At 35.3% G+C, this 27001-nt stretch overlaps 3 protein-coding genes across 6 annotated transcripts; 2 read left to right on the top strand and 1 right to left on the bottom strand.

The window, feature by feature from the left end:
- Nucleotides 1-486: 486 nt before the first annotated feature.
- On the top strand, nucleotides 487-6345 carry LOC125196770 (trafficking protein particle complex subunit 13). The gene is made up of 12 exons (XM_048095390.1): nucleotides 487-904; nucleotides 1086-1170; nucleotides 2005-2135; nucleotides 2240-2342; nucleotides 2886-2900; nucleotides 3372-3517; nucleotides 3648-3843; nucleotides 4169-4243; nucleotides 4748-4864; nucleotides 5152-5196; nucleotides 5534-5632; nucleotides 6020-6345. The coding sequence occupies exons 1-12, from the start codon at nucleotides 588-590 to the stop codon at nucleotides 6038-6040; spliced, it is 1350 nt and encodes a 449-aa protein (XP_047951347.1). The 5' UTR covers nucleotides 487-587; the 3' UTR covers nucleotides 6041-6345.
- Nucleotides 6346-7638: 1293 nt separating this feature from the next.
- On the bottom strand, nucleotides 7639-16580 carry LOC125196769 (splicing factor U2af large subunit B-like). Of its 4 annotated transcripts, none has more exons than XM_048095387.1 (18): nucleotides 16384-16578; nucleotides 15531-15700; nucleotides 15300-15377; nucleotides 14813-14874; nucleotides 13076-13155; nucleotides 12928-12963; nucleotides 12782-12841; nucleotides 12231-12291; nucleotides 12031-12143; nucleotides 11080-11195; nucleotides 10577-10675; nucleotides 10372-10447; nucleotides 10014-10102; nucleotides 9490-9559; nucleotides 9288-9386; nucleotides 9134-9215; nucleotides 8501-8568; nucleotides 7639-7940 (listed from the first exon to the last, which is right to left on the bottom strand). In XM_048095387.1, the coding sequence occupies exons 1-18, from the start codon at nucleotides 16468-16470 to the stop codon at nucleotides 7803-7805; spliced, it is 1584 nt and encodes a 527-aa protein (XP_047951344.1). In that variant the 5' UTR covers nucleotides 16471-16578; the 3' UTR covers nucleotides 7639-7802. The 4 variants fall into 4 exon arrangements, 3 of the variants coding, with proteins under 3 accessions (XP_047951344.1, XP_047951345.1, XP_047951346.1); XM_048095388.1 differs by having other exon boundaries at nucleotides 9496-9559; nucleotides 16384-16577; XR_007171943.1 differs by lacking the exon at nucleotides 9134-9215 and having other exon boundaries at nucleotides 7917-7940; nucleotides 16384-16580.
- Nucleotides 16581-17260: 680 nt separating this feature from the next.
- On the top strand, nucleotides 17261-20130 carry LOC125196771 (E3 ubiquitin-protein ligase AIRP2-like). Its single transcript, XM_048095391.1, has 6 exons — nucleotides 17261-17593; nucleotides 18320-18470; nucleotides 18596-18662; nucleotides 18739-18973; nucleotides 19481-19687; nucleotides 19778-20130. Exons 1-6 carry the CDS (start codon nucleotides 17499-17501, stop codon nucleotides 19866-19868), a joined length of 846 nt encoding a protein of 281 aa, XP_047951348.1. The 5' UTR covers nucleotides 17261-17498; the 3' UTR covers nucleotides 19869-20130.
- The last annotated feature ends 6871 nt before the right edge of the window (nucleotides 20131-27001 follow it).

The following is a 27001-nucleotide window of genomic DNA, read 5'->3' as shown; positions in this document are numbered from 1 at the left end:
ATATTTAATACCATTAAAACAATCTATTATAATATGTGTATTATAGTTTCTAGTATTTATAATTTATTGGTATTATGTTTATATAAAAACTAATATTTTAATAATTTATTTTACAATATTTTTAAAATTTTAATTTATTTATATTAATGAAATGTAATGATGAAATATTGGAAAGACCATTTTGGGAAAAAAAAAAAGGTGAGAAGGGCATGGAAGATCATGAATAATAAAAAAGTACCTTCAAATAATATTATACTGATATATAAAGGCGTCTGGTGCATTTTTTGAAATATTTGTACCTCAAGCGTTCGATTAGCCATACATACATGGAGGCTAATTTTTAGTTCATTTTTTTATTTAATACTATATTATACACATTTTTCTTAATTTTCGTGCCAGAAAGAAATGCCTCCGCTATGGATCTACAAATTCCAAAAATAAAAAAGAGAAGCCATAAAGCGGGTGAAGAATAAGCACGCTTTCTAGTCAACAGTCTACTCGGACCATTTCTTCTTGTCCTCCTCCGCTTCTACACTGCTTCCGACTATCATTAAACGCAGCTCCGGTAACTCAACGTACAAAATCCGATGAGTAGCGGCAGCAGCGGAGGCGCCGGAGGGCAGCCGGCGGCGCACTCATTGGCGTTCAGAGTGATGCGTCTTTGCCGCCCGACGCTCCACGTGGACAATTCCCCTCTCAAATTCGACCCCTGCGATCTCCTCTTTGGCGAGGACCTCTTCGACGATCCAATCGCGGCGTCGCACCTTCCTCGCCTCCTCGGCGGTCAATCGAGCGCCGCGGCCGTAGATCCAGCCGACCTCAGCTACCGCGGCAGATTCCTCCTTCAGCAACCCACCGATTCGCTCGGCCTCCCCGGCCTCCTCGTTCTCCCCCAAGCCTTTGGGTATTTACACGCATACACATGCTTTTCTATCTGTTTATGCCGTTGGTTATTTGCCGGTTCAGGTTGTGCATTTTGTCTGGGACACGAATAGTTAATGCTCTCTTCCTCAGCACTTGATTGCTGGATTTATGCTATTATCTGGTAATTTTTCGTCTTTTTGTTTCCTCTTTGTTGAAATTAGGGCGATATATTTGGGGGAGACGTTCTGCAGTTATATAAGCATCAACAACAGTTCCAATTTTGAAGTCCGAGACGTTGTGATTAAGGTGAATATCACATTCATTTGATACTACATTGTGAATTTTTATCTGAATACGTTGGCTCGGGAATCGCTTTTGAGTGGTTCAGATCATGCATAATGGTTTGTGAATTTTGGCCTGTGTCGTCTGGAGACACTAGAGTTGAGTTGAACTTTGAGGACATTGATCTGTTGAATTATGTTCTCTCACACACAAAAGCTGTATACTTTTATGTATTTACGTTCATATATTTAGAGAAATAGAGAGATGATTCTTTATAATTCAATTATGGTTCAATTATTTAGCATGCTATGACAATTATGTACTCCACAGGAGTTCTTCTTGAATTAGTTATCTTCCTTTCACCTTGAATAAAAATTTCAAGTTGCAACTTCATTATGTAGACTGTAGGTTCATAGATCACTTTGCCAGTAATTTTTGAGTTTAAATTACGATGACTGGAGTAGTCAGTCTCTACAGTTCAGTGTTGTGTGTGTATTTCAAGTCCAGGTTAGAGATGTATTTTCCCACTACTTTTGGTTTGTTGTACTAATCAGTTAATGGAATTTCCCTGAGTTGAGAGTGTGTTCTCCTCTTAATTTGTGTCAATATTCACTTTATGTTGCACTCTTTGCTATGCAAGTCGAAAAAATATAGGAATTAGAATGTAGAAAGCACACAGGCAAACCAATAAAGTTACATAGAGGGATATATGAATGAGAGAAGCAAATCCATGATTAATTATTTGTAGGATTATAAACATAAGCTGGCTTGTTTTGGGGATGCCAATCTCCTTTTCCATCTTATGTGCCGACTGCAATTGAGGATCCGTAATTTTAACTTCAATATGGTTGACAATAGGCTGAAATTCAAACAGAAAGACAAAGATTACTGCTGTTGGATACATCAAAATCACCTGTTGAATCAATACGTGCTGGTGGCCGTTATGATTTCATTGTGGAACATGATGTCAAAGAGCTGGGTGCGCACACGTAAGCTCACTTGGAAAAAGAGCATCAGGAATAATTTTGATTAAATGTTATGTGCTTTGATAGTTTTTGTTCTGTATTGCATGATGTTTTTCTTGCATCAACAGATTGGTGTGTACAGCACTTTATACCGATGGTGACAATGAGAGGAAGTATCTCCCCCAATTTTTCAAATTTATGGTTTCAAACCCCCTCTCTGTCCGAACTAAGGTACTCCTTGGTGAAGTTTCTCATGCCATGTAATTGTCATGTCTAAAGGATTCCTTCATTCTCTGTTCTTCCTATTTCACTGTCTGTAGTGGTTCCTTCAAACAAAGATTCAGTGCTTGAAATTAAGCTATTGAAACCTTAACCATTAAACACCTTGAAGCACACACATGGTATATAAGAACGAAACTACCTAGTCTGGGGTTTCAATAGATCCATAAGGCTTGAAGTGAGAACTCTCTTCAATTAAAAATTTAGCTGCTTGGTGGTGAAATATAAGCGATATGAGAACTGACTGAAGTGACATTTGTTGGAACTTGGAAGTGAAAATGGAAAAGCAAGGCGAACTTGCTTGAAATTTCTGAAGATTGTTGATAAATTATCTTCTGTTCTCCATATATTTCGTATTAGTGGAGTAGTATGTTTGGTTTCATGGTTTGATCATTAGTCCAGTTCCGCATACACTACTCTTAGTTCCTATTTCATGTCACACCACCATATTTGTTAGATTTTGTCAATGTAATAGTTAATCTCCTATTCTTGCAGGTTCGCAATGTGAAGGTACGTCAGGAATGGTTAAAGCTTTTGATTTTAGTTTGGATCTTCCGAAGTCATTATGATTGTGGAGAAATATGCATCTTCAGGATAATGCAGAATCTGCAGTTGTTTTATAGATATTAGGATATGGTTAGATAGGTGTCCCTAGTCCACATTACTATCATGTTAGTGTCCTTTGTGACAATGGGTCATTACAGAGGTTACCATGAGATTCAGTTTGCACCCAAGTAACCCAGCTACATGTAATATGCTATTTGGTTAGCATATAGGGTTCGCACAACACTGATGGAGGTCCTGTAAAATTTTAGTCATAATTTACCAGCTTTCTGATCTTCAGACTGTTAGTAATGGTGCTGCAACAGTTATCAGGTTATGCTGCTGAAAAGCAATTTGAGGCCTGTCTCTTCTGTGAATATACTTTTTTCATCAAACAAGCTTTCCTATTTTGTGATGATCAAGTCCATCTTCTCTCAGGACACAACATTTCTGGAAGCCTGTATAGAAAACCATACGAAATCTGACCTTTACATGGATCAAGTTGAGTTTGAGCCGGCACAATATTGGAATGCAACAGTCCTCAGAGCTGAATATCATTCTTCAGAGCCTAGCTCAGTACTGAGGTGGTTCGGATAGATCTTTTCATTAGTGAACAGTCAATGTTTTCTTTTTGAACATTTTGTCTTTAACTTGTCTTACTTGGTATAGGTAGTCTTCTCTGCATAATCGTTAGCTTCTATTTTGCTTATACAGTGAGACTTTTAAGGAACCCATTCTCATCAAATCCGGAGGAGGAATCTATAATTATCTCTACCAATTAAAATTCTCATCACCTGATAATACACAATTTAAAGCTGAGAGCAGCAAGATTCTTGGCAAGCTTCAGATAACATGGCGTACAAATTTGGGTGAGCCAGGTCGCTTGCAAACTCAACATATACTTGGTAATGTAAGTTGATTTTCTCCCTTCAGCTTCTCATTAAAATTTTGGCCTGCATTAACGCTTCCTATTGTCGACAACTAGGATTGTGTTTCAAAGAAAAATCTTGTGATTTTATTTTTAACTCTATGCTGATTGCTGGTGTGAGCATCACGAAAAACTAAACTTAACATGATGGTATCCTCTTTGTAATTGCCGTTCAGTTTGGATGTTACGAACTGGTATCATTAAAACCTGTACCATTAAGTAGATCACATGTGGAAGGAGTCAATTACTCATTTGCATTGTCACCTCACCTCAATATTATTATGATTGCATTCAATTCCCTTTGCAGCCTGTTACCCGGAAGGACATTGAGTTGCATGCAGTGGAGATGCCATCTGTGATTATGTTGGAGAAATCGTTCCTGGTAAATCCAAGCTCAGTGAGATTGTATCATATGGCTTCAATTTTTTTAATCTATAATTTCAACTGTATCATGGTGGTACCTGTAAAATGATCGTGGTCATTTCATGGCACTATTAATTGATATCTTGGTCCTGCCCTAAGTTGCTTTTATTTTCAAAAAGTTGACTAACGTGTATATTTATTACTGCTTGAAAGTTGTATATATTTCCATTTCCTGCTGAATCTTCCACTGTTGTCTGCTTCTCTATAAGTGTATTCCATTAGGTTAGATGCCGGATAGACATCCACATATGAATCGTCTGTTAAATGGTTTTATGGTTATGAATGCTTACATAGGATATCAAGCATATATAATCCAAGATCGAAAAACATTGTAATATGTAGGAAAATACTGATTTCTTAAACCATGAAGGCAGAACCAAAATATGAGAAATGTGTTGGTTATTTTATGCATTTATAAATTACTCCTATGTGTCTAAAAGTTGACAATTTTTATTTTCTGTAGGTGGGTTTGAATCTCATAAATTTGACAGATCGTGTATTGGGGCCGTTTCAAGTATGGGTATCAGAAGGTGGTTCACCTGATGAGAAGGCTGTTGTGGTCAATGGTCTTCAGACAATGGTAACCTATCCAAAATATACCTTAATAACCACTTTCACTAGATATATGTCATTTGATGGAGAACCGGAGACATACATAAAATTATCAATGCTGCATTTATGACATGACGTTGGTTTATATATTCTCAAATGCCTTATATATTTACTATGGCATATTCCATCCTAACTTTGGAAATTTACTCGTCTGCATAATGGAAGCTTTGTTGAACACTATTAAAATCTTAGAACCTTTTCTACATATGAAAAGCGGCAATATTTTTTAACAGATTTTTCGTAAACTTGTTGCAGACTCTTGGAGAGGTACAACCACATAGCTCGTTAAAGTTTCAGTTGGTAAGTTCTTTGGCCGGTTTTAACATCTTACTGCATATTATCATGCAAGGGCTTGTACTTAGAATCTTTCCTATGGGGAAATCATGTTGTTAGCCGATACCAAAGGTATTGTTACTTATATTTCCAACCCTGGTAAAAGTAGCAACATTAAAATAATTCTATCTCCAAGAGAAAATGAGGTTAGTCTAGTTTGGAGAGTGATTAGTATGGTGGGCTTTCTTGTGTTCCTTTTTATCCGTAAAGTTTAATTCGAGTGACATTCTTAAGAGATTTTTAGCATGCTGGACACTGGGTTATGTTTGAGCTTTGTGTTTGTCTCTGAACTTTTTCTATGCAGAATTTGATTGCTGTCAAGCATGGGATACAGAAAATCAGTGGCATTACAGTGTATGACACAGTAGAGAAGAAGACTTATGAATCACTCTTCGAAATGGAGGTTAGTTGGTTCAAAGAAGACCTGCTATACTATAGTGTGTTTATGTAGATATTTACTAGGAGACCCAGATGTGCCTGGTCATTTTTAGTGTCTTCAAAGATTGTTTCAATTGTTGGCTTGAACATCTTAAAGCAAACTAAGAATTATGCATGTTCTTTTCTGGCATTTATTTTATACTCATCACACATTCATTTTTATCAAGACTAGTAATTTCATAGTAGTAATTATTAAAATCCTAGTAGTACATAATATAGGAGGTTTTAAGATGAATTTAGCTTACTGCATTCTTGTCTGATTTGTTGAGGCCAACTTCACTTCCTGTTTACTATGCGTTCATTTTGTATTAAGTTATCCGTAACCATGAGCTCTTGACCTTGCAATCTGCAGATATACGTTGACTTAGAGTGAGTGGTTAACTGGTCAACACTCCGACCGCCATAATATTTTGAGGTTGGTTTGTGATCTGTTGCGAGAACTTTTCCAAGAGAACTTAATTACTGCATTTGAAACGAGACAGAATGGCAGCAACGGAACTTTTTTTGTGTCCCTGCAATGGAACTAGCTTGCAAGAACAGTTGAAGAATCAGATAGATTGCTTTCTCTACAGCGCGTAACATTTCATACTTCATCTCTTGGGCATCAGTTTTTTTGTGAAGATGTTGTAAAATATAATTTTAATAATTTTAGCATATAATTATATCTCTTCCTATTCATCCTCGCTGGACTAGTTTTTTCCAAATGTTTATATTGCTGGTCAATGTTATTCCCTACAGTTTTTACCTTCACATGAATTCTTCTTTAGAGCTGCACTTCCATTTTCAGTTGTCTATGGGTACAAATATGTACTACTACTAGCTTTGATTTGAATCTTACTAATTAGCCTGGGTGCAGCTCCCCAACCTCATGTGCCTCCGGTGCAAGACACCCGGGCAGGTGGTGTGTCACTCCTTGAGTGAGATGATTCCCAAACGAATTCAGCCTAGATTTGATGCGTCTTGAAGACATTATAATTACTCGCGTTGGAGGAGTAGCTGGGTTGTCCATCGTCGAAGATGGCTCTGGAACGTCGATGGGCAGCAGTTCGACAACCTACACTTGCTCTGATGCAGCAGATTTTTTACTGCAGCTTGGGACTTCTACTGAACAGTTGGCGTGCAGAATCGCTCACACACTGGATTGAGCAGAATTCATCCTGGAGTTCCTCCGGATAGGTTAAGGAGCGGCTTAACAAATCATAGTGACAGGAACTCAGACCATACAACCGTGGGCACAACACCTCTTCAAACACCCTAAATGGTAATGTTTCTTGAAGTAGTGAACTCAAGTCCCTCTTCTTGCGTCTTCTATAGCTTCGAGGCAATATTGGGATCACATCACTTTCACATATCCTCAATCATCAACTCCTTTTCATCATTTTTCTTCAAAATCAACCAAATTGATATTAGAGAAATGGACTCAAACAAATAGTTCGTCATGCTAACAAGAAGGCAAGAACATACACTAACAAGAAGACTAGAACATACAAATCGGAGTCATACTTCAACAGAGTCAGAAGTTCGAAGTTTGTCCAATGGAACAACATACGAAAACTAAGATAAAGCTATTGAATGTTCAAGTAGGTACAACAAATTACAAAAATGGCACTAAAGAATGGAGAATAGGGTAAACTAAAAGATGCAGATCGTTACAAACTTTTTATGATTAAGGCAAATATCAATGCATGACACATTTTTTTTATGACAGATGCAAATCACTTCAACCATTCCATGCTTATGGCAAATTTATAAAAAGACGTAACTTAATGCAACACAGATTAGTTTTAGTTATGCAATTTTAGTTTCGATTATTCAATTTCATATATGTAAATTCAGAAATGCAAACACAAATCCTTTAAATTAAACATAAAAGGAAGCGTAAATATGGAGCAAGTTACAAACTCCAAAAACACAAGCAAATCGATGTTTGCAACAAAAGATGCATATTTTGCACTGACGCTAGATAAGCCGTTGACACCACTCACTAATTCACTATACATCAATATAACAATCCATTATACATATGAAAAACATAAAATGAAATCTGAGATTAAGCATAATATTTCCAGAAATTAACAAATGTGGCGATGACATCTGATGATTGTTCAAGGTTTACTAGGACATGAAATGAAAAGTCAGGCAGTGAAATCCTTGTCGTAATATTTGTCTTCCGGATAATACAAAGCAGTCACGCTATTGCCTCCAAATTTCCGGCCACTAAGTGCGGATTTCGCCTTCATACAACCAGTAGTATCGGAGTACTCCAAGAATACCTGTCATGGGTTTCATCAAGAATCTCCAGAATATGTAAACTGACAAGATAAAATGAACAATTGGCTTTATTCATGCCAACTTCATAATGCTTTTCCTATATCTAGCTTTAGGATCCCTGGAGCTTTGAGTGCAATTGTATGAAATTTTTAGCACTCAGCTTACAGAAAATATTGCCACTCAAATTACCAAAGCCGATACTTGGTGATTGTACTGAACACAGACCCTTTTAAATCTGGTGTCTGCTGTTATGGCAAAATGTTGATATGCACATCAGGGACTGGGTCTCATTGTGTTGTGGGGTCAAATTAAAGAAAAAGAATTAGTTGAAGAAAAGTAAAAGAACAACACTATGCGCTATACAAAAACTTAAGATTCTCCAAACTACGAAATATTTACTTCAACAAACTAGTTATAGGGCTCATCCACTAGTCTTTATTTAGAGAGAGTGTGAGAGTGAAAACATTAGCATCCCATTCTCCAGTATCCTTTAACTATGCTTTTTGTTAGTTAAATTGAAATCAGTATATTTCACTCAACAAGAAGGTAGGAGAAGTTGTACCTTTCCAACACCGTTGCTAGGAGCGGAATCTGGAACAGGACGAGGAATGACAACTTCAATCAACTCCCCTGAAATTTCAGAAGACGGTATTTCCACATTACCACAGGTAGAATTTCAAATGAAGAATGAGGACCACAAGGGCAATATAACTATATAAGATAGCAGATTTAGATGCATATAAGTCAATATTTCTATACACAGATGCATATCTTGGACACAGAAAGTTCCAGGGTGGTACTACAACAACCAATCCCCATGATATCAGTGTTCCATTTCCTATTTTCTTAGAAAAATTCTGGTAAACAATGTATAGTTCATAATCTCAATAAAACTAAACATTGCAGAATATAGATGTATCAGAAACTAGTCGTATTCATTAACCTTACAGGTGATGGAAACTGCATGGATTTATAAATTGTTTCATTTAGTCTTTCAAAATCACTTAATTGTACTAGCAAGTTGCAACATATCTCCACGATCTTAGAGAGTTCCACTAACTGATACTGAAGTTAAACAACAATTCTACATTTACAGTAGTCTTCTAGGGGGCATAAGGCTCCATCTTTTCATAAGCGAAATAAACTAACAGAGAGAGAAATAGCATGATATAGCTGAGAATTATATTTTATATACCAAATTTCTGGCATTCGTCTCTCATATCTTCAAGAATTTCTTCATACTCTCCGTCATCCATCAATTCATCAGTAGTAACAACCTCGATTATTCCAAAAAGAGTTAGACCTAACAGCTTCAAACAAATGCATAAAGAGGAGCAAGACAGAAATACCTCAGTCAAGCACAAAACTTTTGTTGGAATTTCCACACTTGTAGGGGGCTGTCCACTGGGAATATTTAAAGCTCCAGCTTCAGCTGCTGAAACCATTTTCTTGAATCCAAAGCATCAATTTTTCAAACATCCAAAAGTAAGCTCAAAATGGGACTAATTTAACATTATGAATGAATCAGAAGTAGTTAAGACTTTAATAGACCTCAACCTGCACTGCTATATGTTGCTGTGCCTGAGCTAATACATACTCCTGTTCCGGTTTTAACTGCCCACTGTAGATTATGGCAATGGATTAAGTCAGAGAGTCTTGCCTTTAACATCATCATGAGAGAGAAGCTAGATATTACGTCCACCGTTAACGATATGCTCTATCATAAAACCATATGAATTGATCATAAAAAGGATCTTCTAATGTAAATTTTTGTTTGTTTTCATCTCTCCCCACTCCCCCAACATGCAAACATGATCCAACATAAACTATTCCCAGTTCCGACAACAGATATTGATAAGCGTTGCAAACAAAAACTAGTACACTTTTCGCTTCCAGTACCAGCCAAATGAAGAGAAGTTCAATGTAGTTGAAAAATACAAAATCCAGAAAACAAGCACATGATCACAAACTATAATAAATGGAAACAACACAAAACAGAACAGGAGTAATGCGACGGCGAAGTAGCCACTGATGGTAATTATAAAAAAGGGGGCATGTATGCCAAGAAAATTCACCTAACAGTGGCACGTCTAACAGTAAGTGTTTTATCACCCACTTTTAGACCATTCAAAGCAGCACAAGCAACATCTGTGACAGATGGATCCTAAATCGAACAAAGGCAACAGTTAGATAATCAATCAGCGCATACTAGCAATTATTATGGGCAAGAAAGGGGATTCATATTGAATGTCTTATGAGTCGCAGATTCAAAGTATGTACAGTTACATAATCAAGAAACTGGACATATAATAACATAAGTATGACAAGGACAATCACAATCGAGAAAATGCAAATGCAATTCCCATAAAATAAGTCCACAACAAAATTCAACTTCAAAAGCTGAATAGGCTTTCTAGAAACAGCTGGGTACACCTGGTAGAAGCAGAAACCATATCCTTTAGAGTTTCCAGTATCTCTATCTTTGACAAGATCAAATCCACGCAGAGGTCTGCAGTTGATATATTAGAAAGCTGTGAGATAAGATAAGATGCTAAATAGAAAACTAACTGTTCACTAAATCATACAAGTCAATCATTCATTGTTGTCATTCAAACAAACAAATTGTGGAGTAACATACCCAAAACTCTCTAACAACTCTTTCATTTGAGCTTCTGAGAAATAGTATGGCACCCCGCCAATAAATATGCGATCAGCTCCATCAGATTCACCATGCATGCTATCAATAAAACACTAGTGAGAAGAAATAATTACAAAATAATTATTAAGGATTGTCAACGATGAGTAACAAACTAACATGGACAGAACAAGACTATCGAAGTAACAAGCAATTGTTTAACAAGTAAAATTCCTTCTAAGCAGAGGTTAAGAGTGCAATTAGCTATCACTAAGGTGCATTACTCCACACAACTATGACCAGTAATATGGCAGGAGCACACTGCTACAAAGAGGCTGGTTCATAGTTAAAATAGAAGCTTTCATTTTAATTTTCATATATATCTGCCAGTATCAAGGTTAGCTCAGCAGTCAGCATCAACTCAACAGAGTTAATAAGCTGCAAACACAAACACGATGAACTGCTAAGTGGAAAAAAAAAAGAAAAAGAGCCAGGTAGCCACTCACCCAGGTGTCAGTCCAGCTGCAGCTAAATTGAGATAAGGACCAGGTTGACTAGGACCAAGTGGTGCTGCAAGAGATGGATTGTAATCTGTAGGTCTGCGAACTCTCACAGAAACACCCTAGTAACAAGCAAGGGGAACAGTGAGAGAGAGAAATAGCTGGAACAGAGATATCCATTGAAGTAATATACTCCCTCCGTCTCCCAAAAATAGAAACTTCTTAAACGGCACGGGTTTTAATGCAAAATTGGTAAAGTAAGAGAGAGATAGAAAGAAAAGAATGTTAGTGCAAAATGAGTCCCGCCTCATTAGAGAGAAAGAAACTACCGAAAATAGAAAGTTTCTATTTTTAGGGGACGGGCCAAAGAGGAAAGAGTTTCTATTTTTAGGGGATGGAGGGAGTATTAAGATTAGGAAGTATAACTGTGACAGTTACAGGTCATATCGGACAATGCAAGACAAATAATGATCAACCATCAATTAGATAGAGAAAACTAACAGGTGTAAATCTTGACCTGCTGAGAAAATAGTGGGAAGCATATTTTACACTGTTTTTACATGTACACTAGTGAAAAGTTCTGCAAGTTTTAGGTGCAAGCGCTGAAGCGCGTATTTCAATTATTGGCTAGCACAAAATTACTAAAATTTACATTCAGAGCATATGTCAAATTATCAATTAAGTAAAGTGAGAGGGGAGGAATAGGCAGAGAAATTTCTTGCTAGCTGAGAACAAAAATCAAGCTCATTTATAGCTTCATTATTATGTTGGTTGATTGTAAGAAAGTGCAGGGGACTGCAGCATTCAAGCGCCTCAAAATTTCTATCCGTTCTTAAAAACTTAAAAGTGAAAAAAACTCATTATGTCTCACTGAGAAAGTTATACAATTGAGTTTTAGAAATGTAGAAGTAATCAAAAGCAATTGAAAACAACATGAGAGAGGAGAGTTCAGCATACCTCGAAAATAATTCCATCAAGTGCCATTGCATTACTGGCCTCTTCTACAGTTCTCATCTCCACAAATGCAAATTTCTTTTCGTGATTAATGTAAACATTGACAACCGCATCACCTTAAATTCACAATCATGCTTAGAGTAATAGGATGAAAAGCTTAAAATGTATTGACATTATGTCTTAAACTTCAAAAGACCACAGACCAGGACCGGCAATGTTTCCCCCAATTGCATTCATAACATGGCTGAAAAATGTTGAGATAGTCTGCATAAAGTGAAGCAAATCAGTAACAAACTCAACTGAAGAGTCACAAAATGATGTACACTAACACGTGTTGAACAAGTAAAGTGAGAGCAACTAACACCAAAATATTCATGGGGCACTTTTCTAGATTTTGTAGAATTTCCCATTATAGTATGCAGTATGCTATTAGATGAAACATAAAGGAGAAATAAAAAAGTAATACTCCCTTCGTCCCAAGATAAGTGACCTACTTCTTTTGGGCACGGGATTTAAGGAATGGTATTTAAATAAGTTAAAGTGGAGAGAGTAAAGTATGAGAGAGGGAAAAGTAGAGGAGAGAAGAGAGAATAAAGTAGGTGGAGAATAAAGTAAGAGAGATGACTTTTGGCTAAAAATGGAAATAGGTCACTTATAGTGGGACACCCCAAAAAGGAATACAAGTCACTTATCTTGGGACGGAGGGAGTATAATTTTCCAAATATGCAGCTGTATGGAATTGGAACACGTGTACCTGCTCATTAGACAAAGGTGGAAGGCCACCTACATACACTCTACGTGCATGCCTTGTAGCCTATAATACGTGAAATGCCATAAAAAAAGTTAGCTGTGTCTAGAGGACATGACAATGCGAGAATATATCAAGCACCACCAAGTTACCTGCTGAGTCATAACTTGAATTGGGAACAATCCTAACTGATTAACCAAATAAAACACAGAAATGTTCAACACTTGATATAAACATTATAAAGAAATGATAGCACAAGTATTATGATATCAATCACCACCATCCAATGATCCAACATACCTGAGATGTATCAGAAGTAAGCATGTTTGGCAACATTCCGGGAATCGCTTGAGAAGCCATGGACACTCCAGCAACATGCTCTGTATTGTTAGAGATAATCAGTGGTGGATCCAGACATTGATGGTAGGGTGGGCATAATATATAATATTTTCAACAAAATATTATCATATATAATAAGAAAAGTAATGAATGCTCTTGAGTCTTGAAAGAAGAACGTGATGAGATCTCATTTCGAAACAATATAATCTATATAAGTTGTTCTTATTTGATGTAAATGTTTTAAAAGAAATCATCTCATGTATTAGTACCACGTTACTTTGCATGTTCCATTGCTACAAAATGTGTGTTCAATTATTTCCATAGAAATGGAGAATTAGTTAGCATAATGTAAAACAATTATGCTCGAAATTTTCCTTATGCTACAAAATAAGAGCAATTTAACTAATATTAGGAAATTTAGTAGATATACAGCTAGCAACATTCTCTCAACTTGATCTTATTCTAATTAATGAATGAAGAAAGAACAGCAGCGCATAAATTGGAGCAGACAGAAGTCAGCAGAGCCACTGTAATGCATGGTGCACTGATTTTCGGTCAGACAGGGAAAATAGGGGATTTACTCTTGCCATTATAGATTGAGGATGAGTGGAGAACTTTTGGTTGATTGAATATTGGTAGGGGAAAAAGTATTCAGACTTTGGAGCAACAAATTACGTATTGTATTTGAAAAAAGGAGGGGTGGGGGGGGGGAGGGAACTTGCATGTCTCTAACCTACTACAGCGGACATGTATCTGTCCATGAAGATAATTGATAAATGATATCAACCACAATGATTATGCAAATATAAATATCTGCACACATTAAGTTTGGCTTTGTGGATCTAAGCCTGAAGATTTACAAAGATTTTTGAATACAAAATTTTTTGCTGTCAACGTTTATACAGAAATTTTCCAAATAATATAATGTATTATTGTGATCAAATGCATTAATTTTATACTTTTTTGTTATTATGAGTTTCACTCTCTTTGAACCGTGAATCGTATTCAGTTTTCTACTTTAATTTGAAGGGTGGTAATATTTATCACAAACATGCATGTGTATTGAATTGTTTTTTATTTCCAATTTACTGAATTCATATTTTTTGTTCCATACTTAAGTGTTGTTATGTACATCTATCAATAGTATCATTTTTAAAGTAAAATTATCAATCTCAAATAATTAATTCATAAATGAAAATTTGAAAAAAAAAACAAATAAATCTCCGTGCATCGCACGGGTGTAACATTGGTAGTGATTAAAAGATCAGCTTATCAAAAGTGGAGAGAAAGCCTATTCTTACCCAGGGCTGTGTACCATTCAGATTCTATAATATGAAATAATATTCACCACAGCATCTGCCGTACAGTTCAAGTCTACCAAATAACAACAGTTGCAGTTGAAGATGAAAAGACCCTGCTACTGGAGCATCGATTCCTTGGTGGCATATATTCTACATCCCTCACACCCATGAGAAGCATAGCGCAATTTTTCCTTCTTAACGTAATGGTGACAATTCATAAACAAGAAACCACACACAACAGCCAACAACATAATGATGGTTTTAGTACATACTCAAGGATCAGTGAAATAAATGGAAAACTAGAATACATGCATTCCACAAATTTAAAAAAAAACATAAACAATTCAAACCAAGACTGGTATTAGCAAGGCATTAGAGAACATGTATACAAGCTAACCTGAAGGACTTGGCAAAGCACCATTAGCAGGAGGAGCAACATCAAAGCCACTTGTTCGCTTGCTGTTAGATAAAATAAAATTGATGAATTGCTTGAAAAATTACAGAGATGAACAAGAGAAACTTGATTTTTCAGCATTGTTTTGGGGGTTAAACACCACTAATATCCATCAAATATTGAAGCAAAGAGAATTTTATTTCTAACAGCAGTGGCCAATGTGAAGAATATCAACAGTCCAGCTGATAAAGTAAAGCTAAGGAACGGGGAAATATAACAGTATTAACAGGACTATAAAAACTATGCGGAGAACCATGGCACGTATTTGACGGGAGCATTATCGTTTCCATGTCCACATGGCAGACACAACATGGACAAACTACAGCCTGATAGGCAAAACATAAACATCACAGAATAGAATATAGGGTGAATGTAGAACTTCAAGATATACGGGAAAAAAAAACAGTAGAATATTTAAAACATAGATTACCTGTGAGATTTATCATCTAATTGGTTGGGTGACCTCTGCCTTTGTTGTTTTTCTCCATCCCCACCATGCTTATAGTATCTGTGCATTCATACAACATAGCATAAGAACATGATAATCAATTGCGGAAAAGAGAAAAAGTCAAGATTGAATAGTGGAGTGTCCTGTTTACTGATGTTGCTACAAATATAACACTAAGTTCCAAACGAAAACTAAATCCATCACTACCAGGACCTGCTAGATTCCTTATGTCGCCTATCTCCATAATCCTCATTTCTACTTCTTCCCCCATAAGATCTCGCAGATCTCTGCCCATCTTCCTTAGGGTATCGATCTCTCGACTCCCCATCCCGATTCCAGTCTGTTCTCTTGAATCCCTTGTCGTCTGAACCGTGATCTTTGTGCTACAAGACAGAAAATTTGAGTTGCTTACTTGATACAGCATACATATTGCTAAATCCTCAAGGAGAATGGAACGTTAAAGTAGGCATATGTACGCATAGTTGTATGATAACCGGACGGGACCAACCATCAGAAAGATAAGAACTAATAAAGGTATGAAATCTTGTACTATTAATTTCAAACATCCAAAACCAACTAATGAAGCTACACTTGTCCATAAAATCAGTATGAAAAATAAAAGTGTTGTCTATATCACAAGTGCATAAACGATGTTTTGAGCTCAATCGCCTCATATTTTGTAAAAGCCACTAAACTGTATATTATCATTCATTTGTATCTGCCAGAATTGTTCTTTCCCAACTACATCAACAACGTGATTCACTTGGCAAGTATGGAGCTGAAATGAATGATATCGACAGAAAACATTTTTGGTCGCTTTTCTAACAAATTAAGCACTAACGGAGAACACCACGTTTCTAAAACGAAAACATTGACACTTTGACAGACGTCAAACTAATCCAAATTTGATATTTCCGAAAACAAATTTCATACTCTTCTAGCTCATACAATACAGAGCAATTGCGGGAGATTGTATAGTTACAAAATTCATATAAATAAAAATGCACCGATTTCTGGCGATAGAAAAAATCAAAACTAAATGGTGGAGTATAACACAGTAGTACACCTTGTGATGATGGGAACGCCGATCTCTGGACGAATCATCATAAGGCAACGATCTCCTGCGATCGTCTTCTCTACTGTGACGAGGCATCTCTGAACCCTAATTCCCAATTCTAATTGAAAAGATCGAATATACACTCGTAAATTATCGCGTGTTCTGATTAATAAACTCCTTTCTAGTTACCTTAGGGATAACTAGATTGGAAAATATAACGTCCAACACATCTTAAATAATACGGAGTACTATACTAGTAGTATACTATATTATTATTATTATTATTATTATTTTACTAATCCTAATTAAGTAATAGTAGTATTAACTTTAATTAGACTATCCACACGTCTGGATTTAAGGATTTGCTCGGTTTGCATGGCGTAAAGCCAATTATACTCTATATATCACACGTACGTTTGCAAATTCTCATGTTATAGATTTCATTTTTTGATGGGTAATCAACCGGCTAAGTATGCACTAATTAATTCATTTGATTATAGAAGTTCGGATCCCAGTTGAAAGCTATGCAAGTGGGAACTTATTTCCACTCTCTCTCGCGTCACTCTTTCTTCTCTTACTGCTACTGGTAGTATATAAACATCAAATTAATATAGTGACTACAAAACAATCAAATTTAATAAATTGTCAACTCTTATGATATTTTGCAATTCAGACCTATGGAACATGATTTTTTAAAGTTTAGACCTATAAAAATGCAAATATTATTGTGTAGCGACTAAATATAAATTTGACTCTTTTTAATCAATTTCGTATCTCCACTTTTTTGAATGTGCACAAAGAAACGCTTCAATGATGAAATATATATAATGAAAATAGTGGAGTATACAATAATATGAATGAAGCTCCACGTGCCCTCTTCTTCTCTCATAGCTTTGTCTGCAATTGCACCGAAGAAGTGAGAAGGGAACTCTAAGACAAAATTCTATCAAATTTATGCACACCGATTTACTAGTTCCTCAATCAATCAAACTTTCTAGAGCTACCACCGATAAATATATCTCGGAAATTACTCTTGTGCATTTCGGCTCTGATTTCTATTTTTGTGGAATTTTGAGTGGCGATCATCGATACTGATATCGGCGGAGAAATTGTTGGGATTGGAAATGATGCATGTGAGCGGCGGAGCTTCAGTGCGTCGGCGCTCGTTTAGGGATTCGATCAAACTGCTCGAAGCTGATATCCAGCATGCTAATACTCTGTCAGTTGTTTCTTTTTCCCAATTTTTATTGCGTGATTTTTGTTTTTCGACCGCTCTATTTAGTTTCATGTAGGAGTATAATTTTTGCTTTACTTGCTTTAGTTATTTGAGGTATTTGTGATTTTTATGATAGAATTAGGACTTAGGAGTGATCTGGAATATTGTTGTTTATGCCTTCATTCTGTTTGGAATTAGTGAATATTGACTGGTTTTCAGCGTATATCGTGTGTAATGCGTTACAACAGCTAAGATTCAGAATATTTCAAAATCTAAACGCATTATGTGATAGCTGAGGTGAGTAACTACTGGGGTTTGTAGTTACTCATTGGCCTTTTGTGTTGACAGGGGTGATTTTTGGTGGTTCTGGTTATAGAAACTCTTGTTTTGCCTATTGATTTGGATATTCTTTGTGATTTTAGTGGATAAGCATTTGTTGTAACATTTCATGTTTAAACAAAACTATTTTATAGCCGTTCCTTGGAAGTTGGAACGGCTGTAGACTCTCTGTTTGAACGTCTCTGCACACATATGCAACAAAAGCTTGCCCGTAATATTAAACTAATCTAGTTATGGAAGTGCTTCTTATGAAATTATTGAGTGAATCAATTTGTTAGATTATAGAGCTGGATCTGATGGGGTTCTTGGGGCCATTGATGGTGTGGTTAAGAGTAGAAGTACTTCGATATATTTACATGGAATTTGATTATTTTCCACCTGTGATTCCAGAGCATCGGATTTTCCACGTGAGTATGATGGTGCATGCTTTCAGATGAGAATGTCGTACAGCCCTGCAGCGCATTTCTTTCTTTTTCTAGTACAATGGAGTGACTGCCGTCTTGCTGGCGCTCTTGGATTGTTGAGAATCCTGATTTACAAGGTCAGTTATTGTGATTCCTGTAATGATCATTACATGAATGGAATTCAATCCTCAGTGCTTCTTCTGCTTGATGCACATCATCCCCGATTATTTCGCCCAGTTGGTGATGAAATCATGGTATATAGGTGTATGTTGATGGCGCCACCACTATGTCTACCCACGAGAGAAAAGCTAGCATTAGGGAATTCTATGGTAAGCTTCATGGTCTGATGCTGATTACAGTTCTTACCTATGAGACTTGTAGTTGATGGTGGTATCTTGTATCCAGCTGTTATTTATCCCTCTTTACTTCAACTTCAGAGCGGTGTTACTGATTCAGAAGATGAGAGGCAGAAAGCTGTATGGATGGAGAGATACAGGAGACGAGATGAGGAAAAGCATGAGCATTGCTCAGAAGTAAATCTTCAAGGGGAGGAAGAATGTGGGATTTGCATGGAGATGAAAAGTAAAGTACTTTTGCCAAACTGTAACCATGAGATGTGCCTCAAGTGCTACAGAGAATGGTACTCTCTCTCTCTCTCTCTCATGTATCTAGATGTTGATAAGTATATTGCTACAATGTTTGCCTTTGATTACAGATCTGTAAGAAAATACTATTAGGAGTAGCATGCTTCTTTCCACCATCTATTGAGAATTTCACATTCTGCTCGGTTTCTAAACAACTAGCACTGTTTTTTTTTACAATTTCTTGTTGTGTGTCTTCCGATCTCTCCAGCCCTCGATGCACTTTTTAATCAGTTGTGTCATACTATCTAACACATGATAAAGGAAATTAATAATTAGGATCTTCTGCATGTCATCTAAATGCTGAAGGGTGCAGTACCGTTGGTCCTTTCTCTAGACAAACGTTGTTGTAAGCTTATTGGTGCACCACTAGTCCACTACTGCTTGATAGAGTGAATTTCTTGATTTTCACTTATGTGGGATTTTAAGCATTACTGTTTAACATTAGATTATGATTTCAAATGATTCTTGTATGCTAGTTTACAATGGTTTTAATTGCATTGCAGGCGTTCAAGATCACAGTCATGCCCATTTTGCCGTGATAGCCTAAAGAGGGTAAACTCGGGTGATCTGTGGATCTTTCTGAATGGAAGGGATGTAATAGACATGTCAGCTATTACAAGTGAGAATTTGAAGAGGTTGTTCACTTATGTAGATAAATTGCCTCTGATCATCCCTGATACACTATTCAACGCTTACAACAAACATATAAGGTGATTAACTGGCTTGCTATTTGAGGCTGGATACAGTTCAAGTATTCTGATGCTTAACCATTGTTATGCGATGATTGCTCATGTATACAGCTCGATTTGGAAGCTTAAGTGGTTCATCATACTACTGGTAATGGACCCAACCTTGCTTTATGTGAGAATTGGAGAAAGAAAATGTGAATGATTGTATCCATTTCATGTATCAATAACTAGTGAATGCTTCTAGGTTGGACTTTCTGAATGCATCTTTAGGCAGGACTCGTCTTACTCGTATTAGTCCACAACTCTTCTTATTCTTGTCTACTTATGTTTGCGAAAATAAATTAGTGTTTTAGGTCAATCTTGGTTGACAGATGTGTCATTGCAGTTTGATTCGTGTATCGAAGCACTGCATACGTAGTTGTTTCTTTCAGAGATATTGTCTATAATTTTCTTTTTGTTTGTTACCTTCTTTCCTGTCTAATTATTTCTTGTTTGTGGGTGTTCACAACTGGCCTTTTACCCACTTATAAGAAATGTAATATTTTGGTCTGGGTTAATTACATTTTATGACATGCTTTTTTGGGTCAAATTGCAAAATTGATCTAATTTTAAAATATGCCAACTATAACGGTAACGACAATTATAATAGTACTACCATTTTATATTGTAACTAGTATTATCAATTATAATAGTACTAACATTTTATATTGTAACTAGTATTATCGTCCGTGCTATGCACGGCTCCTATAATTTTCATGTAATAATCACATATTTATAATAAGTCGATGGAAAGAACTGATATCATTGAGTAAGTTGAAAAATAAAAACTATATACAATAACATTTTATTAGATAAACAAAATAATATTATAATTAAATATAAATTTTAAAAAAATCCATAGATTAGTATACCTTAAAGTATTAGCAATCATACTTTAATCAATACAAATTTGATCACAGCTTTTAATAACGAAAGATAGTATTTTAAAAATAGTAATCCAATATGAGTAAGCGATTGGTCTTGATTTTTGTTATTGTTAATTGAGTTATCTCACCCGTACCCCCGGCGACAACCACCTCCAATCACGCTAATTCCTCCAGCCCACAACATCAGAGTCGCGGCTCCACAACCTTTTCATTGGTTGTGGATACCCTAAAAATATTTTTGGAATAAAACTCAATGTCCATTAATCCAAACCATATTTCAAATAAAGATTTTTAAAATATCATTGTTATCCATAATAACAACACCAAAATAATTTATATTACATGACTATTATTTGGAAATGATATAACCACATTCAAATTAAGAATTTCTTTTCACGCTACTTATTCCAAATATATTATGTTTACGTATGTTATTTGTCAGTGATAATATAATCAACCAAGATGTTATTGTTTTGTTGTTTTGATCGTGTTTTTATCCATTTTCTTCACATATTATACAATGTATTATTTTATAAATATTATTATTACTACTTTATTTTTACTTCAAATATAATAAAACTTAAAAATAAATTCATGTTAAGAAACTATACTACTAATCAATAACTTGAGATCTCAACTTCTCAAGTTAGAAAATTTGGATCACCTAATAATCACATCTTAGTTGACTACTTTTTTTAATGTTTAATTTTAGATCATAGCATAACTTGACATGCATAGCCAAATACTACATCCATTATTAATGTTGAAAAAAAGATAAATTTCTTATTTTCTGCCATATATATACAAAAGTAAACTACTTATTAATTACAATATCGATATCATATTATACATCTTGTTTGTTTTGAATAATGTGACAATTTGCACCACTATTTATATCATAAGAAGTCATACAGACTTTATAAGTTAAGATTAATTTTAAATATATATAATTTCATCTAATTCCATAATTTATACTATTAACTTAGTGAATTTAGCTTGTGAATTTATGCGGAAAAGAAGCTTGCAATAAATGCATATTATTTCAATTTTGACCCAAACCGAAGACAAATTAAATTCTCTAGTAGAATTCCATTTTGACACAAATAGAAGGCAAAAACAATATGGAGTAGTACTACGGAGTATATAAATTAATTACTTAGTTTAAAAAGGATTTAACTTTAAAAATACTATGTATTATAAAAGTTCTAATAAATTAATAGTCAAAATTAAAATCTAACTTTTAAGACATAATTATATAGTAACACCCAATTTAGAACTTTATAAACAAAATAATATCGTAGTATACTCAATTTTATTTTAGAACTCTATACAAAAATTAGAAATTTATAAGCCACAATAATATTATACACCCAATTTTAATTTAGAACTCTATACGAAAATTAATTATAGATTTTTGTTATTCACAATCTCTCCCTCTCCTCTTCTCATTATTTGAATCGGCGGAACTCGCCGTCACGCCGCCACGCCCACTGCCCTTCCTCGCCGCTCATCCACCGCTCTTCCTCGCCATCGCCTTCCACCTTCCCTTGCCGGTCCTCCATCGCGCTGTCAAAATAGTTTCCTTTCACCCTGCTTCATCTGCCATCGGGAACACAACGCCCCAAATTATGTTTGGAAGAGGGCAAATCAAGAGAAAAAACTTCAAGCCTATGGTGAAATCAGCCGTTGGGTTGTTATGGGAGACCAAGACTGGTAATGGAGAGACCGCCCCACAACCCCTCTTCAAACTCCCAACTCCCAACCTGCGATGGTTATGTCACGTGTAGCAATATGAGATTATCTTGTTTTGTTTCAATACTTTGTTTCTTATGCTATGGTAATGCGCAAGATTACCTTCATTCTGCCTACCACGCTGCTCTACTGCATTCCCTCGCGGATCCACCGCGTTGCCTCACCGGTCACCCCTCCTTCACCAGCCCCGCTTGTGGCATTTTTCTTGGTTCATCTAATAAAAATTGAGCTTTCTGGTTTTCTTTTTGAATTGTACTTATACAAATTTTTGAATCTTATTGAGAGTCATTGCTTTTACATCTTCCCAATGACTTCTGTTTTCTTGCAAGCAATCTATTTTGACAGATTTCTAAAATGTGCACATGGCTCTAGGCAGTCAGATTCCACTCACCTCAATCTTTTTCATTTCCCGCTTAAACCACCTTGAATGGCATTTCTGCCATCTGCCCCATTAGATAGTTATAGATGGCCAGCCTTAAGAAGAAGAGTTGCATAACAATTGCTGTTACTGGGCTTTTATTGACCTAACAATGAAACAAGACCTAAAGCGATATCATGAGACATGACTGAATAATGAGTTAATGCTGTAAGGTCGATGCAACATCATAAAATATGAAACACTATTCTTTTAAATATATTTTGTTGTGAGGTAAACATTTTATCAGAAGATGGAATGCTAATAATGCTATACTAGTTTAGGTAGAGAAAAAACAATAATTTTAAAAAATTAAAAATGTACTGTAATACAATGTTGGACTTGTTTGCGATTTTGGGCTTAAAGAGTTGCCGGCCCATGCACGCACATCCTTCAAAGCTTGCACTGATTGTCCAAATGTTTTTCTCAAAACTACTAGTAGTATTATATTCTAGCATTAATTTTTAAAAATGCAGTATCGGTTCAGCAATATTTTAACATATATTTTTGACAATACAGTATGATTATACTGTGACATCATGTATATTGTTTATAAGTATTATCTAACTGTATGACGTAATTGCGTATACACATGTTGGTTAATTCTGAAACCACTTCCCAAAGTTTACACGTACGTAACTATTAAATCGAATATGAAGTCAAAGTAGGTAATCCATAATAGTCAATGAAACTAAAAATTACCCTTTGTAAAAAATTAATTAAATGTATTCCAAATATTGATTTATTCGACAAAGTTTCGGTGCACTCTCAAAGGTGTAAGTTTATACAAAAATAATGTCATATGGCATTACTATAAAAATATCGCAAATGGTTGCAAATCATACATGGGACAATTTTTTGTCGCGGGTTACACGCTCGTTTTTAATGAATTTATGATTAATTAGCAATCAATTGGTGGTGTGTTATATTACAGTTCACTAATTTTTAATTATGATTTAAGTTCTGAACCAAAGTGTATGCAATTGTAAATTCGTAATCTTTAATCATATTCGATGATAATTCAGTAATTGAAAGAGTGGTCGTTGGCGTGCAAAATCAGAAGGATTTTAATTACGCGCGGACGTGGAGAGAGAAGAAAATTTATGTAAATAACAAGAAAAAAGTGCATATTATAAAACTTTAAAGAGAGGGAGAGTGACCATCATTATCAACCATGATTTTGTAGAATATGCATTTTCAATATTTTTTTATTATTAATTTAATTAAAGATATTGTGCCCTAAAAACGCGGTATCATTCTTTTCTTTTCATCCCGTTTGTTTTGCCACTTGCCACTGCCACCACCGTCCTCGCATCCAAATTTCAGTCTATGGCAGTTACAAATTTGAAACGGTGATAACTAACGACTGTGGGCCCCACTGCTCCTATCCAAATATAGTGGGTCCCTCTCATTAACTACCTAAATTTTCGTTAGATTTCCACAGACAAACATGTCTTGATCATAATTCTTATAGAGTAAGTTAAAGACTTAGAATATCTTTGTCGTAATAAGCTTAAATTTCTTACTATACTATTCTATTTCTATTGCAAGTTGCAGATATAATGAGTTCTCACTTCTCAGTCTATCACGTGTGATGAATTTTTGAATTTGATTTATGCGACATCCGTCTGTTTTAACTTTAAAATCGATTTTTTTGTGTAATTTTCTCGATAAATTTAAACCGATGAATTTTGCTAAAAAAAGGAGTGCATCAGTTCATCACCTAGTGATCAAATTTTGAATACAATATGCATTTACACGATATATTCTTTATCATGCATGGTTTGTTTAACAACACCTAATCAAATTGTATTTTTTACATTAGAAATTTTAGTACTGTTTGTTTGGATACCTGATATTAATAGAGAAAATAGAGTAATTAACATTCATCACACATATCAATTTAACGAACAATATTACTCAAAGTTAAGAAAATGAAATGCATATAATTAGTGGGAGTTGCAAAGGTTGAAAATTTTAAGCTAAAACACTGCCCACCGTAATATATATATAAGATCAACATAAATGACATGAATGTCTTCGTTTTTAAAAAATAAAAATATTTGAAATGACATGAATGTTAGTGAATTGTGGAATCTACATTATTACGATGTTTAATTGGCATAAATTGTACGTACTATATAATTGATGTGCATGAGTAATATGTGGTTTAAAAATTTCCTCAAAAAGAAATTTTAGAAAGTTTATATTTTTAAGTAAATGATCAAAATATAAATAGTTTTTATTTTTAAGAAACAAAGATTGTAAACTATAATGGTTTCTTTTATTCATTCTAAGATATATTTAAACCTCATGATATAATTAATACTATTATGAAACTGGACACACTAAATGGTTTTATTTTTATATTTTTTTTTCAAAATTGAATTCCATTTCTACGAAGCTTGGCTTTTATAGTTAACCAAACAGACACTTCCAGTTAATTTGACTAAAGAGTAGGTGCCCACTTTTAGCGGTAATCAGAGAAAAAAAGGATCAGATGAGATAATAATAACAAAAAAAATAATAATAATAATAATTGTCGGCAAATTATCTATAGCTACCCTTATCAAATATGTGGACCAGTAATCTTTGTGTAAGTGTGAACAAATTGAAAGCTCGAAAAATTGAAACAAAGAAGTTAGAAGAAACTTCAATATGAGACAAAGTGAAATAAATTCGTTAGCTAGCTTGACTTGACCTTCATGTCACATTGTATGTGTTAGTACTAAAAATTATAAGATCAGTAGTTCTTCGATTATGGAAGTCTTAAGTGACAGAGATTAAGTCAAATTGAATGAATTTTAATATTTAAGTTTAGAGCATCCGCATCGCTGACTCGATGCGGGCTCGGTCTCGTCTCGACGAGACGAGTCAGCATTGAGACAGCGTTGCGAGGCTCGACTCGTCTCGTCTCGACGAGACGAGACATCTCGTCGCGCGACGCGTGCCGGCGAGGCCGGCCTCGAACTGGCGAGACGATGCGCGCGCCCACGTGGCGCGCGCTGGAGCATTGCGTGACACCCACTCGCCGGCCCGCGGGTGGGCGTCGGAATTATGGCGTAATAATTTTTTTTATATATAACTTCAAAAAATTCAAATTTAATAATAATAAAAAAAAATCAAACGGTCGAATTTTTAATTTTTTTTTTCTTTTATTATTCTATAAATATACTCCATACTCCATTCACCATTTTACAAATAAACACTACTCTCATTCCTCTTCCATTTTACACACAAACACTACTCTCAAATTGTTGAAAAAATGTCCGGCGATGGAAACTCCAGCGGTGGCGGCTCCAACAGGCGGCGCTCCGGCGGGTTCGACTTGAACTCGTTCAACGATTGGGCGAGCATGTACAACTTGTTTGGGTACTCCCGGTTCGTCGTCGGGCACCCAAGGCCTCGACCACCCCGCCGGCGTACCAAACACCACATTTTGATAGTAGCTTTTATAGTTTAATTTAGAGTATTTTAATTATGTATTTTTTTTTATTTTTTAGGATTTTAAATTATGTATTTTTTTTATTTTTTATGCTTTTAAATTGTAATATTTATTTTATCTTAATGAAGTGTGTTTTCATTAATTGAATTTGTTGGAATTAAAAATAAAAAATAAAATTGAATGAATAGTTAAGAGATGGTTAAGAGATGGAGGGATGCAGGTGTTGTCTCTTAGTTAAGAGATGAGCTGAAAAGTACAGTGGGGCCCATGAATAGTGAAGAGATGAGACGGTTAAGAGACGGATAAGAGACAGCGTTGCGGATAGCCTTATGCTATATATGCATGCGAATCATTAGTAAACATAACGTTTTGGTTATATGTGAATCAAATATTTTAATTTGTCCATTAGGTTTCATATATGTTTTTTACTCATATTTGGTTTAAATTTCCTTTGTAGACCGAGAATCAAAGTGAAATAGAGTTGGGGCAAAGTTTGGAACAGGAGATGAGAGTTTTTGGTGTGTAATGAGTTACACGCGATACTCGGCTAGGTGATTTTGTCACCACATTCCATTCGACCAGATGTTGTAAATTGATTATGCAAAAACTACCTTTTAATGGGAAAATTTTGGGTGATTTTTTATATTCTTATACCCACGAAATAAGAGAAAAATAAAATTTTGGGGGAAACCATATAATTATGGACAATTTTTTGACATTCTTTCACCCTATGGGTTGACTCAAAAATACTACTCACCCCGTAACCAAAGAAGACTAATTTAACCATTTTGAGCCGT

The sequence above is a fragment of the Salvia hispanica genome, chromosome 6 (genome assembly GCF_023119035.1).
Source record: "Salvia hispanica cultivar TCC Black 2014 chromosome 6, UniMelb_Shisp_WGS_1.0, whole genome shotgun sequence".
In the NCBI taxonomy this organism is placed as follows: Eukaryota; Viridiplantae; Streptophyta; class Magnoliopsida; order Lamiales; family Lamiaceae; genus Salvia; species Salvia hispanica.
Note: the sequence above shows the minus strand (reverse complement) of the source record. Positions and strands in the feature narration are given on the sequence as shown.

What these genes read in the sequence shown, in the direction of transcription:
- LOC125196769 (XM_048095387.1), bottom strand. Translation starts at nt 16,470, where the DNA reads ATGCCTCGTCACAGTAGAGAAGACGATCGCAGGAGATCGTTGCCTTAT. An exon ending in CGACATAAGGAATCTAGCAG is followed by an intron (nt 15,378 to 15,530) that starts GTCCTGGTAGTG and finishes ATGAATGCACAG; the next exon opens with ATACTATAAGCATGGTGGGG. An exon ending in TTACTTCTGATACATCTCAG is followed by an intron (nt 12,964 to 13,075) that starts GTATGTTGGATC and finishes TTGGTTAATCAG; the next exon opens with TTAGGATTGTTCCCAATTCA.
- LOC125196771 (XM_048095391.1), top strand. Translation starts at nt 17,499, where the DNA reads ATGATGCATGTGAGCGGCGGAGCTTCAGTGCGTCGGCGCTCGTTTAGG. An exon ending in ATCCAGCATGCTAATACTCT is followed by an intron (nt 17,594 to 18,319) that starts GTCAGTTGTTTC and finishes CTGTGATTCCAG; the next exon opens with AGCATCGGATTTTCCACGTG. An exon ending in GCTTACAACAAACATATAAG is followed by an intron (nt 19,688 to 19,777) that starts GTGATTAACTGG and finishes TCATGTATACAG; the next exon opens with CTCGATTTGGAAGCTTAAGT.
- LOC125196770 (XM_048095390.1), top strand. Translation starts at nt 588, where the DNA reads ATGAGTAGCGGCAGCAGCGGAGGCGCCGGAGGGCAGCCGGCGGCGCAC. An exon ending in TCCGAGACGTTGTGATTAAG is followed by an intron (nt 1,171 to 2,004) that starts GTGAATATCACA and finishes GGTTGACAATAG; the next exon opens with GCTGAAATTCAAACAGAAAG. An exon ending in AAAGAGCTGGGTGCGCACAC is followed by an intron (nt 2,136 to 2,239) that starts GTAAGCTCACTT and finishes TTGCATCAACAG; the next exon opens with ATTGGTGTGTACAGCACTTT.